The 12,787-nt window shown below is 39.0% G+C and overlaps 1 protein-coding gene across 1 annotated transcript in view; it reads right to left on the minus strand.

The window, feature by feature from the left end:
- RSPO2 (R-spondin 2) overlaps positions 1–12,787 on the minus strand; it is a 108,090-nt gene that overhangs the window by 40,615 nt on the left and 54,688 nt on the right. Inside the window, exon 3 of the mRNA XM_071738206.1 lies at positions 532–675. Within this exon, the coding sequence (XP_071594307.1) occupies positions 532–675 (144 nt within the window). The remainder of the gene's footprint in view (positions 1–531; positions 676–12,787) is intronic.

A 12,787-nucleotide genomic window follows, 5' to 3' on the forward strand; every position in this document is an offset into this window, starting at 1 on the left:
CAGAGTTATAAAGTAAATTTTGATTAAAACACACTTATTTGGTGGTTTAGATTTCTAACTTGCTAATAGAAAAGAGGGGAGCTGCAGAGAATTTGAAACTCAGACATTCAAGAAATTCAATCTGCCTTGCCTCTGGGTCCTGGTCTTGGTAAAAGGCAAAATGAGCGAGTAGTTTTGTGAGGTGAGAATCCACTGAGTTCAGCATTGACTTAAAATTCTAATGCAAAATGTAGCCTTTCTGAAATCCTACACTTTCTGGGTTATAAATCCTCATATAAGGTCACAGCTAAGAGGATAATGTTCTTATGTAGAACGAGTAGTATTCTCCATAATGTTACATCTCAAAGTTTGAAAATTACTATTTTTATTATTACTACTACTACTGGTAAGGAGATCCAGACACAAACTATTAGTGAATATTTCTTGATAGAAAACACTAAACATCAACTTAAAATTAGTGTTGTAAGTATCTGAACCTGGCCACCTGCCAAAATAGCTGCTTCAGCAGGACTGTGGTGCTAGAGGACTCACCCACGCATTCCATAAGCTCTTCCAAGGCTGCAAATCCAGGGGGACATCCTCGGAAGCAGCGGCCTCTGTGTGAGTAGAAGCCAGGTTTGCATTTGGTACAAAAGTCTCTGCTGAAGCAGGAGTCGCAGTTCTCTATTCTGCATCCTGAATCAAAAGGATCACAAGGAACAATAAAACAGCTAAGTTTGGATGAGATTAAAAATGAAGCGATTTACAAGAGAGCAATAAAACAGCAAATAACAGAACTGCTATACTGAGAAATATTGTCATACTGAAATCTGCTCTGTAAGAGAAGTTACAGCTAACCATAACTACTTACCACAGCTGAGGCAATCCCAAGCACAGTTACAGGCGGGGTGGAGAATGGGTTGAGAACAGCCCTGAGAAGAAGGACTTGGGGGTGTTGGTTTATGAAAAGGTAACATGAGCTGGCAATGTGCTCTTGAAGCACAGAAAGCCAACCAGGTCCTGGGCTGCATCAAAAGAAGCATGGCCAGCAGGTCAAGAGAGGTGATTCTCCCCTTCTACTCTGCTCTTGTGAGACCCCACCTGGAGTACTGTGTCCAGTTCTGGAGCTCCCATCACAAGAAGGACATGGAGCTGTTGAAGTGAATTCAGAGGAGGGCCACAAAGATGATCAAGAGCCTGGAGCATCTCTTCTATGGACACAGACTGAGAGAATTGGGGCCGTTCAGCTTGAAGAAGAGAAGGCTCCAGGAAAACCTTATAGCAGCCTTTTAGTACCTGATGGGGGCCTACAGGAAAGATGGGGAGGGACTTTTTACAAGAGCACATAGCAACAGGACAAGGGGTAATGGTTTTCAACTGAAGGAGGGTAGATTTAGAGTAGCCATTAGGAAGAATGATGAGACACTGGAACAGGTTGACCTGGGAAGTTGTGGCTGCCCCCTTCCTGGAAGTGTTCCAAGCCAAGTTGGATGGGACTTGAAAAAACCTGGTCCAGTGGGAGGTGTCCCTGCCCATGCGTGGGGGGTGGAACTGGATGATCTTTGAGGTCCTTTCCAACCCAAACCATGTTATGATTCTATTATTTTGCCCTATATCCTTTGAATCCTATTTTTTTAATAAAATGTAGATAAAACCTCTATTTAATTTATATTTTAGTTAATTATATCTTTTTTGAGGAAAAATGTTGAATGTAAATAATTCTTGTGTAGTTTTGCGGAGAATAAGATGTGGCAGACTATTTTGGGAATCATTCATGTACTTTAATCGGTTTATTATTTGTCATTGTAAGTGGGACTAGGTTTTTTTTCTATTATTTAACTCTATAAATAGCTGAATGAATGCTTTTATATGTTATATCTGATTTCCATATCTACAGAGATGTATGAGCTACCATGCAAAACCCCTCAGTTTCTTTGGATACAACTGCTCTTCATTATTAATGAAGACATTCCATTAAAAAAAAGCCATTCTTGAATGACTAAAACTTGTAAAGCTATTACAAGTAGCAGAAAAAAAAAACCAAAACAAAAAACTATTGCCTTCTGAAATAATCAATTTCTTCAAAAATTTAAGAGAAATATAGATACAGTCTCAGAAGAAGATTGTACAGGAACACCCTGTTTCACACTAAAACATGGCAACTTGGAAATTAATTAGATATCAACAATTATATGTACACCTGAAAAGCAGAAATGCTTACATGACGATTTATGAAAGTTATTCATACATACCTGCAAAATATGCTAGTGAAAAATGTTCTGAAGATTAAAAAGGAAAAGCTGTTATACTTGGAATAATAACAAACATTTTAAATAAGTAAACTTAAGATACCTAATTTATGTAAACTACATTAGTTGTAATCTGCCTTAAGATACCTGAAGTTACAGCAGGAACTGTTATTCATTTCATGCCACAATATACTAAATCTTTTGTTAACTTATGGCATTCATTTATTCTTCCTTCTGTTCTAAAAAAAAAAAAAAAATCATGAACCATAAGGGCTTCTGAAATAGCTACTGGTAAGTATCCTCTTACAACACTTCAAATTTAACCAGCCTTTATAAAACAGATTTTAATATTTATTCTTGAGCAGGGCAAAATGGGGCATAGCATAACACTTAAACTGGGTGGTGGTGGTGGGAAATTATTCTTTGTTGGCAATTAGGGAAATAAGAGGCTTTTTAGATCAGGTTTCTTTTGGCATGGGACAATAAATTAGGCAGACTGCATGAAAAGGAAAAAAGATTTCAAATGCTGTACAGCTTTCTTTGGTTAGAAGGAATGTGAACATCAGTCTGAAATCTTGCACTGCCAAAGGAAAGCTCTGCAGGCTCTCTTTAGACACGACACATAACCTCCATGCCACCAGTTCCAGTGTCCAGCATCTCACAGAGGCTTTAACAACTGATGTTATCTGACCAGCACAAGTTGAGCTGCTTACCCATAGTTTACTCTATAGGAAATTTTCAAAAATAGTAACTTCTCTTCAAACTTGTTCTCTGCAAACAATAGGAGATCAATGCCCCTACAACAACCCTGCAAAATCACTTCTCCAGATGAATGTGTTTGCAAGGTAAAAGAGTAAGGTGAGCTGCTCTGGAGATGTTCTGCAAAAGTTAACTGCAAATCTGGCTTGTTACACTCCAGATGTACTGCAAGCATTTTATGAATTGCAATGCTTAAATCAAATATCCAGGGTGCTTACATATAAAGAAAAAACATTTGCCTCTTGCCCACTCACACCCGTACAGTTTGAAAAGACATCAAGGTCTTTCCAAATCATAGTTTAATTATGAGGTGCAGAACAGAACATTAATAGCAAAATTAGCATAATGTGACCCTCCCTCACATCCAAGTGACACAAGCATATTTTTAAAGTAATATTTTAACTATTGCTTTCAAAAGGTGTTGGGGAGTAACATGTTTACTGTTTACTCCATTTTAACTTTTCTGGGTGGAAGAGGGATTAAACAAAAAACTTTTGGTACAACTTGCCTTTTGATGTCACTTAAACATGCTTAGCAGGAAAAACCCTGCCTCATATTATGCTGGAGAAATCCTACATTAAACTATTACTATTTAATATCACATATATGAATATCCCCTATTTAAGTATTAAACAAACAAATCAATCTTAGTTTCTGGATCATACCTCAAAATTATCATCCTATTTATATGTTTTGCTTTTTTTTTTCTATGCCAGTTCTGTTTTGGACCATGGTAAAGCCCTTGCCATGGCAATTATATTTTGGAAACATTAGCAGGGCTCCTGGGTTAAAACTGGGTGGATACTTCCACCAAGGCAGCTGATTTTCCATTTTTTTTCCTATGAAGGCAATCTACTAAAAATATGAAACGCCTATTATTTAATCTGTATCAGATGCAATTTAAAGGGAAATACTGAAATAATAGGAATGCTGTAGGAATTCTTAAATTACAACATTAATTCACCAGAACTATACTCAGCACAACGCTTGGGATTGGGTGCTAATAGTAATGATATTTTAACTCAGTAATAGACCACACTGAAGCTGAAGATAACTGCGACCTTTTTTCACATCCTCAATATACTTTGTTTCAAATCATGAAGGGTTTTTGTAAGAAAATTTAAATAAACTAAAGAACTAAAGAAGAGCAGTACTACAAAAACTAGAAAAGCTGACTTTCTCTAAGTCTATTTCCAACTAGAGTGATAGGAGCCATTATAAAACACAGACTTTTTTAAGAGTTTGGTTATTTAGTGCCTATCTTCATTTTATTATATTGTTTAAATTCTTTTGGGGTAAACTTGCTCTTTTAAAAAAATAAAAGTGATATTAAAAATTATTTTAAGTAGGCTAGTAAGTTAGAGTAAATGAATTATTTAAATTTGTTTGCTTTTACAGCTAAATATACCAACATGGAGAGAAAAAGAATGCACAGTTTTAGTTGTACTCCTAAAGAATGCTGACATTCAATTACGAATATCCATAGAATTGCAGAGTGCCAGGTTGGAAGAATCGTCTGGTCCAACCTTTCTAAGTAGGCTATTTAGATACATTGGTTTGGAATTATAACTGTGTCAAATTTTATATTTTTTATTGTTCATCAGTATCATTATGTGGTATACTTTGTCAAATATAATTTTTAATGCCAGTATTAGAATTTTAATGCGGTATTTGAATTTTAATGCAGTATTTGAATTTTAATGCAGTATTAGAATTTTTTTGCATTCTATTAAGTAATAAATTAGATACTAACTTAATAATTTAGTATAAAACGTACAGAAGAGTTGTTTAACATTATATAAATAATTTTAAAAATCAGCATTTTAAAAAATGGTTTTGGCCTTTACACATAGTATTGTAAAACTCAAGGAATTTTTTAAAATTAATGTCCTAAACTGCTTTATTCTCACTGCCAATTTTTAACCCTTCACATTTTCTAATCTCAACACCTTAAATGTAACTCTGGAGAAGGAAAGCAAAATTTTTCCAACTTTTTTTTTTTTTTTTTTTTAATGCAGAGGAGGGCCATGAGGTTGGTGGTGAAGGATTTAGAGGGAAAGCTGCATGAGGAGCAGCTAAAGGCAATTGGTCTGTTCAACCTGGAGAAGAGGAGACTGAGGGAGACCTCACCCCAGTTTACTGCTTCCTCACTAGGGAAGGAGGAGGAGCAGGCATTGACCTCTTCTCTCTGGTGACTGATGATAGAATCCAAGGGAATGGTAGGAAGATGTGCTTTGGGAAGTTTAGGTTAGGTATTAGGAAAAAGTTTTTGACCCAGAGGGTGGTTGAGCAGTAGAAAAGGCTTCCCAGGGAAGCAGTGATGGCACCAAGCCTGCCTGAGTTCAAGAAGTGTTTGGATGATGCTCTCAGGCACACAGTGTGATTCCTGGGGTACCCTACACAGGGACAGGAGTTGGATTTGATGATCCTGATGGGTCCCTTCCAGCTCAGCAGATTCTATTATTCTATGATTTTCAAAGCCCCTTTCTATATCCTTTCAGATTCCCTTTCAATTAACTAGTTAGTTTACTGAGATAATCATAATAACCTGAAACAAGTGAGTTTGGTGGGGTTTTTTTAATCTGGAGAAGGTTCTTTTCAAAGCAATTTTACTACTTCAGTTTACTAGCAATAGATGCAATTGCTTTTCTCACCAGTTCAGTGGCTTCATTTTCTGTGTAATTGCAGTAGATAAAGCATGCTGCTAGTGAACTCTTTCAGTTCCACTTCAAAGACTACCTAGAAGTTTACAACACAAAAAAACCCAAAGGAAACAAGACCAAAAAACCTGAGCATAACAATGATTTTTTGACCCAAGGAGCCCTATAGAGGGAAGAAATAGATATTGTATAGCCCACAGTATTTTTCAGAAAAGGTTTGATTTCTTTCCTTCAAAAATAAACAGAAAATGTTGCCCCATCAGGGGTCTGCTGCGCACCGGACCTCAAATGCCTTCTATTCCTGTTCAGCACCAAGTCTCTCTGTATCTCCTTGGCTCTAACACCCTCTACATAGCCAGGACTTCTCAGACTCATCATAACACTCTTACTGCAGTTCTTCTAGCACAATCCTGTAATTTCTTTCCAGTGTTTCTATCTCAGAAAAGTCAGAAAGTCAAATATTTGCTCTATCCTACCAAGTGAAAGGTAGAAAATACCCTTGAAAGCTACCCCGATATGAAGATCACACATCTACCCCTGGTACCATCATCACACAACTGGCCTACAAAGAAGCCCTCAGAGAGGCCCAGAGAGATCTGCTTGTATGTCTGATTATTTAGTAAAGCCTATTTCTAAACAGATGACATTTTTTAAATTGTTACACCATACTTCCCAGAGTTGTATGCAAATGCTAAAAGAGCAACATTCTGACCTCACTGAAAGCAAGAGTCCTAATTACTTAAGCAAGGGCAGTTCAATAACTTTCTTATTCCATTAGATAAATATCAAAATTAATATTAAAAATCCTAATGAGAGATAATCTTTCATGCTGAGTACATATTTATAAAGTGAAAACTGAAGAAAAGCAGTATTCCAAACCTAACTTTCAAGAAGTCTGTTTTCAACCTTAAACCATCACAGGAGTCATTACAAATCCACAGCTCCATGACTTCACCTCCCAGGAGAAAGGGTGGAAGAGAAGTCACTACTTTAACTGGTGAAGCTAAACTGGGCTGAAATGAGAGAGAAGCATTCTACTCAAGCATCTTCAGTGTGTAGGGAAACCAAGCAAAACAACTTATTCACAGAATCATCCCGGTTGGAAAGGAACTCTGAGATCATCAAGTCCAACCCTTGATCCATCAGCACTGTGAAGTACCAGACCATGGCACTGACTGCCACATCAGTCTCTTCTTAAAAACCTTCAGGGATGGAGAATCCACCACCTCCATGTGCAGCCCATTCCAGTGCCTGATCAGCCCCTCTGTAAAGAATTTCTTCCTAATATCTAACCTAAACCTCCCCTGGCAGAGCTTAAGTCCATGCCCTCTTGTCTTACTGATAGATACCTGGGAGAAGAGACCAACCCCCACCTGGCTACAACCTCCTTTCAGGGAGTTGTAGAGAGTGATGAGGTCTCCTCTGAGCCTCCTCTTCTCCAGGCTGAACAGCCCCAGCTCTCTCAGCCCTTCCTCACAGGACTTGTGCTGGATCCCTTCACAGCCTCCTTGTTCTTCTCTGGACCTGCTCCAGCGCCTCAATTCCTTCCTGAACTGAGGGGCCCAGAACTGGACACAGGACTCGAGGTGTGGCCTCACCAGCGCTGAGTACAGGGGCAGAATCCCTTCCCTGGACCTGCTGGCCACACTGTTCCTGATACAGGCCAGGATGCCATTGGCCTTCTTGGCCACCTGGGCACACTGCTGGCTCATGTTCAGCTTCCTGCCAATCCAGACTCCCAGGTCCCTCTCTGTCTGGCTGCTCTCAGCTACTTGTTGCGTGAGACGAATCTCGCCGTGGGCACGAGCTCAGTTCGCGAACAGAGTCAATCGAGCTAGTGTTGGTTCGGGTTAGTATCACTGAGCTAACTTTGATCCGCCTGGCTCTGGAGCCTGCTCAGGAACCACCCTCTGCCGATCCCAGGCATGCGCACCTCGGCCAGCCCCAACTGGGCACAGGTGGGGCGAGCACCGTCCAGGCCCATCACCCGGCAAGTCCTGGCACCTGCTGCCTACAGCTACTCTGTCCCCAGCCTGGAGCTCCCCAGGGGGTTGTTGTGGCCAAAGTGCAGGACCCGGCACTTGGCCGTGTTGAACCTCATCCCATTGGAATCAGCCCAACTCTCCAGTCTGTCCAGGTCCCTCTGCAGAGCCCTCGTGCCTTCCAGCTGATCCACACTCCCCCCCAACTTAGTGTTGTCTGCGAATTTGCTAACTGTGGACTCAATCCCCTCATCTAAATTATGAATGAGGATATTAAACAGAACTGGGTCCAGCACTGATCCCTGGGGGACATCGCTCATGAGCAGCCACCAACTGGATCAGCACCGTTCAGCACCACTCTCTGGTGGCCTCCAGCAGTTCCTAACCCTGCACAGAGTGCTCCTGTCAGAGCCCTGGGCTGACAGCTTTTTCAGGAGAATGCTATGGGAGACAGTGTCAAAGACTTTGCTGAAATCCAGGTAGACTACATTCACAGCCTTCCTTCAATAGAGCTCTGAAATATTAATTTATGGGACAAGATATGTAACTTCTCCAATGGAAAGTCTGTTGATAATGTGCAGTCGCTTACTTCAGGCAACCAGAAGAGTAAGAACTTGAATGACTGACATTTCAGTGGGTAGCAAGGGGAGATCACAATATGTAAAAGTGCCCCCATGTTTGAGAGTGGTTACAGAATACACTCATATAAGAACCTTAACTCCATGAGTCACCCCTCAGACAATGGCCCAGAAACTTACAGCACTGAAGAAACAGATACTTTGGTTCTGCAGAGCAGGAAAAGAAAGAAAGAAAAATATCATAATACCTCCATCAAAAAGGCCATTGTCTGAAAAGAATCCAAAGACAGCAATCTAAACATCTTTGACTTTTCTTACAGAAACAGAGTAGAAAAGACTTAGGAGTCAAAGTCCCTTTTTCTTTCATTTTCAGTGATCTTTAGCACCCTAGGGCACATTAGAAATAATTTTCTTCTAAAGAGCTTTTACACATACACCAGAGTTTTTTAAAAAGTAATTGCTATGAACTATGTTTCAGTCAAGGTTAGGGCAACTAATCTGGTCTGTAAAAAGTCTATTTCCCTAGCCAGCAATAAAATATTTGTATGAAGGCTTTATAATCTCACTCATATCACTCAAATGTTTCCCTGCTGTTTCCTTAAATAGTATAAAAACCCCAGATCTGATTGATGTGGTTGAAACTTGAAATATTTATAGAAATGCCAAATGGTGCATTAAAGAACTCTGGAAGGAGAAAGCCTAGATTATGAATAATACCCAAATCAGAGATATATTTTAAGCAGATGAACTACAGTGATGTTAAAAGATTTTCCTGACCTGCTTCCTAACAGTTGTGATAAACCACTCCTACTCATTATTTTTTTTTTTTTTAATAAGCATTAAAGAATTGACAGACATATTCTTTAGAGGAGGAATGAAAAGCCCAGGAGTTCAAAACACAAATTCAGACATTGAATTCAATTTAGAGCCAGGTTCATCTACTTGTTATTGTAAAAAAAGAGTATGTACTCCTATAAACATTCATTCTGCATTATTATAACAGAAAGCATAACATTACCAAAACAAATACTATTCTTCAATAGTAAAATTTATCACAGCTTATAAAGTGAAGCAGAATATGAATTGTAGGGGACTATAATACATTTGAAGATCACAATAAAGCATAAAATGCTCTGTATTACATGTGCTTCATATTTTAATTTGCTTAACACAAAGAAGGTTGAGAGCAGCATAAGGGAAAGGGACCTCGGGGTGCTGGTGGATGGAAGGATGACCATGAGCCAACAATGTGTCCTTGTGGACAAGAAGGCCAATGGCATCCTGGGGTGCATTAGAGGGAGGTGGTTATAAGGCCAAGAAAAGTTCTCCTCACCCTCTACTCTGCCCTGGTGAGGCCACATCTGGAATACTGTGTCCAGTTCTGGGCTCTTCAGTTCCAGAAGGACAGAGAACTGCTTGGAAGAGTCCAGTGCAGAGCGACAAAGATGATTTACTGAGTGGAACATCTCCCCTGTGAGGAAAGACTGAGGGAGCTGGAGGTCTTCAGCTTGGAGAAGAGGAGACTGAGGGGTGACCTCATCGATGTTTATAAATATGTAAAGGGAGAATGCCAGGAGGATGGAGCCAAGCTTTTCTCAGGGGTGACCAACAATAGGACAAGGGGCAATGGTCATAAACTGGAGCATAGGCAGTTCCATAGAGATATAAGGAAGAATTTTTAAACTGTGAGGGTGACAGAGCCCTGGAACAGGCTGCCCAGGGAGGTTGTGGAGTCTCCTTACCTGGGGACATTCAAAGCCCACCTGGAAACATTCCTGTGTGACCTCCTGTAGGTGACCCTACTCTGACAGGGGGTTTGTATAGATGATCTTTCAAGGTCCCTTCCAACCCCTAACTTTCTATGATTCTATCACTCTATGATTCTAAGGTTTACTGTATTAGCTAATTACAGACAACTATGTATCTTCTAAGAGAGATGTGATGAATTTTAGACTCAGAAGATGGTTATCTCAAAAAGTGGTAACTTCTAAGTGTTTTTACTGATACGCATAATTTTGATGAACTTACTTAAGCTTTATTTTGCCTTCCTGAAAGATCCCTAATCTGTAGTATTTATGATGACACATTGTTCCATTGTAAACATGATCAATCAATAGAATGTTCATCCATAACTTACTCCTTTACAAAGGTACTTTGTACCACATGTAGTGGGAAAGACAGCTGGTCAGTTTCTAGCAAGGTTAAAAAGAACAGCAGTTCACAGCAAGTTCTGCTCTGTGTCAAATGCAGACACCAGTGAAGAGCAGTTGAGTGTGGAAACAGAAACATGAACACGAGAGGATCTGCATGAGTGGAAACCAGCAAGCACCAGAGCAAGAAAAAGGACTATACTGAGCACCCTGGAGACAGGGAGATAGTGATCATATTTTGCAGAGGGAAGCAGCTGTCTGAATCTGAGGAAGGGAAAGGGACATTCCTAAACTGAAGGCTTTGGTAGCCTAAGTACTGAAATTGACTTCTTGCTTGAGGTGTCCCATTGCATTTAAGACAAAGTAATAGAGCAGAGGATGATGTACTACAGGCAGCATTTTCTTTTTGGAGGTCAAAATCACTCTTTGCATTAGGGCATCGTTCAAGAGGGGTCCCTGGGTCTGTAACTGGTGAGGTTTGTAATCCTGGGGTGTAACAAACTCTTGCAGGGTCCAAAGATCATACTTTGCTCTTTCACACTGAGCTCTGACTCACAGCTCCCTACTCATCCTCGATCCCTCTACCTCTTCCAACCCAGAACCCTGATCCTCTCCTGCATTTCCTGAGCTGGGATCAACTTTGAAAATCCAGACAGACCACACATAAGGGACAAATATTGTGCTAGTGCTAACAAGAGCAGAAGACTGAAACAAGGAGCTGAAGAAAGCTTAAGTGAGGAGTTCTTTTTGGGGACAGAGCATCAGTTGGACAACCGATAAAAAGAGGAGATAGTAAGGAGAGGAGGAAAACCATAAGCAAAAGATCTTTAACCTACAAGGGAATTCTTACTTAGTTATTTAACCTACTAAGCAGATGTGGCTTGGGGAGTTGCAGATGATGATGACGATGATGATGATGATGATGATTATTAATCAAAGTTTTTAAGCTACAAGTTCATCAGGGAATCAACATGAGTTCTAGAGCACACAGCCACTTGATCTTAACAGTGAACAAAACAGTTCCTGAAACTTAGCACAGGTCTACCATTTCATGGAGATCCATGCTTGGAACACAACATGCTAATTATAAAATACTATAGTGAAGATATATTTTTAAGTAATTTTATTAAATAAACACTTAGCAATACATTTCCAGTATGTTCTAATCTGGATCCATTATGAGTTGAGATCCTTCAAATAAATGCCAAACTACAGCATTTTAATTAGTATTTTACAAAGATACAATTATCCTACTAAATTTAAATTGACTAAAGATTTAATTAATTCAAAGCACTATGGTGATTTTTATTTCTAGATGGATGGAACATAACTCTTCTGTAAAAATACAAAGGCCATAAATCGAGAAGTTCCAAATAAAAAAAAAAAACATCCATTTAATGAAATAAGAGAATGGAAGTGATAAAGGAAAAAATATAAATAGCTATAAATAATGATAGGTAGACATCAATATCTGGCCACCCAACGTAATTTTCAAAATTCCAAATGCTATTTTAATCTTGTTTTTAAAATATAAACCCAAACTTATACGAAAAACAAGCACAAAAAAACCCAAACCAAAACAAACAAAAAACTCCAACAAAACAAACAAAACCAAAAAACCTCCACAAAAGTAATGAAAACTATTTCTAACAAGTCAGAAAAATTATTTTATTTAAAGCAAAAGTTCTGCCCCTGTGGTAACTGAGCTCCCTCCCAGACTGTTACAATTGTTCTGACTACAATAGTCTCAGAAGGTCCTATGCTTAGCTGTGCTACATAAGAAATACTCAAGCCATGCTCTATTAATTATGTCCTGCCATATTGTAACAAAGTTTTAAAAAATTACTTTTATTAACACAGTGAACCAACTATATGTGTTTAATAAATGCTCAGTTTCTTTCAAAGCTTCTCTTGTTTTTAGTGAAGGCTCACAGAAGGTGAAATTACAATTTTAGCAATGTTGGCCCCTCTTGTGAGAAAGAAGGTGAACTTAAACAAATGGAGTAGCCAAGCAAAGCTGGAGGGAGCTGTAATTTCTAAACTCAGTGCTTCCTCCCCCTGAAATTGTAGAGGTTACTATGGATACAGAACAAGTTGAAAGGTTCAAGATAGGCCTCATCCATTAATCAGACCAATGTTAAAGCAACCACCTAGGTTACAGATTTCATCTTACCCTTTAATTCAGTTATGGTTTTTCCTCAGGAGATTTTTTCTTGTTTGAGCTGTTAAGTTCAAAGGCACTAAATAATAAAATTTATTGGAAAATTAAAATTGTAGCTCTTCTCTTGGGCATTTTTCTACAGAAAAGACAATTCCAGTTATGCATTTAAAATGTACTGCATTCTTCAACGTTGTGTCCAAATGTAATACATTCTCATACTTTGATTTCTAGAGACCAGCAGTCTCCAGATTTCATGATTCACTGTTACT

The sequence above is a fragment of the Heliangelus exortis genome, chromosome 2, assembly GCF_036169615.1.
Source record: "Heliangelus exortis chromosome 2, bHelExo1.hap1, whole genome shotgun sequence".
In the NCBI taxonomy this organism is placed as follows: domain Eukaryota; kingdom Metazoa; phylum Chordata; class Aves; order Apodiformes; family Trochilidae; genus Heliangelus; species Heliangelus exortis.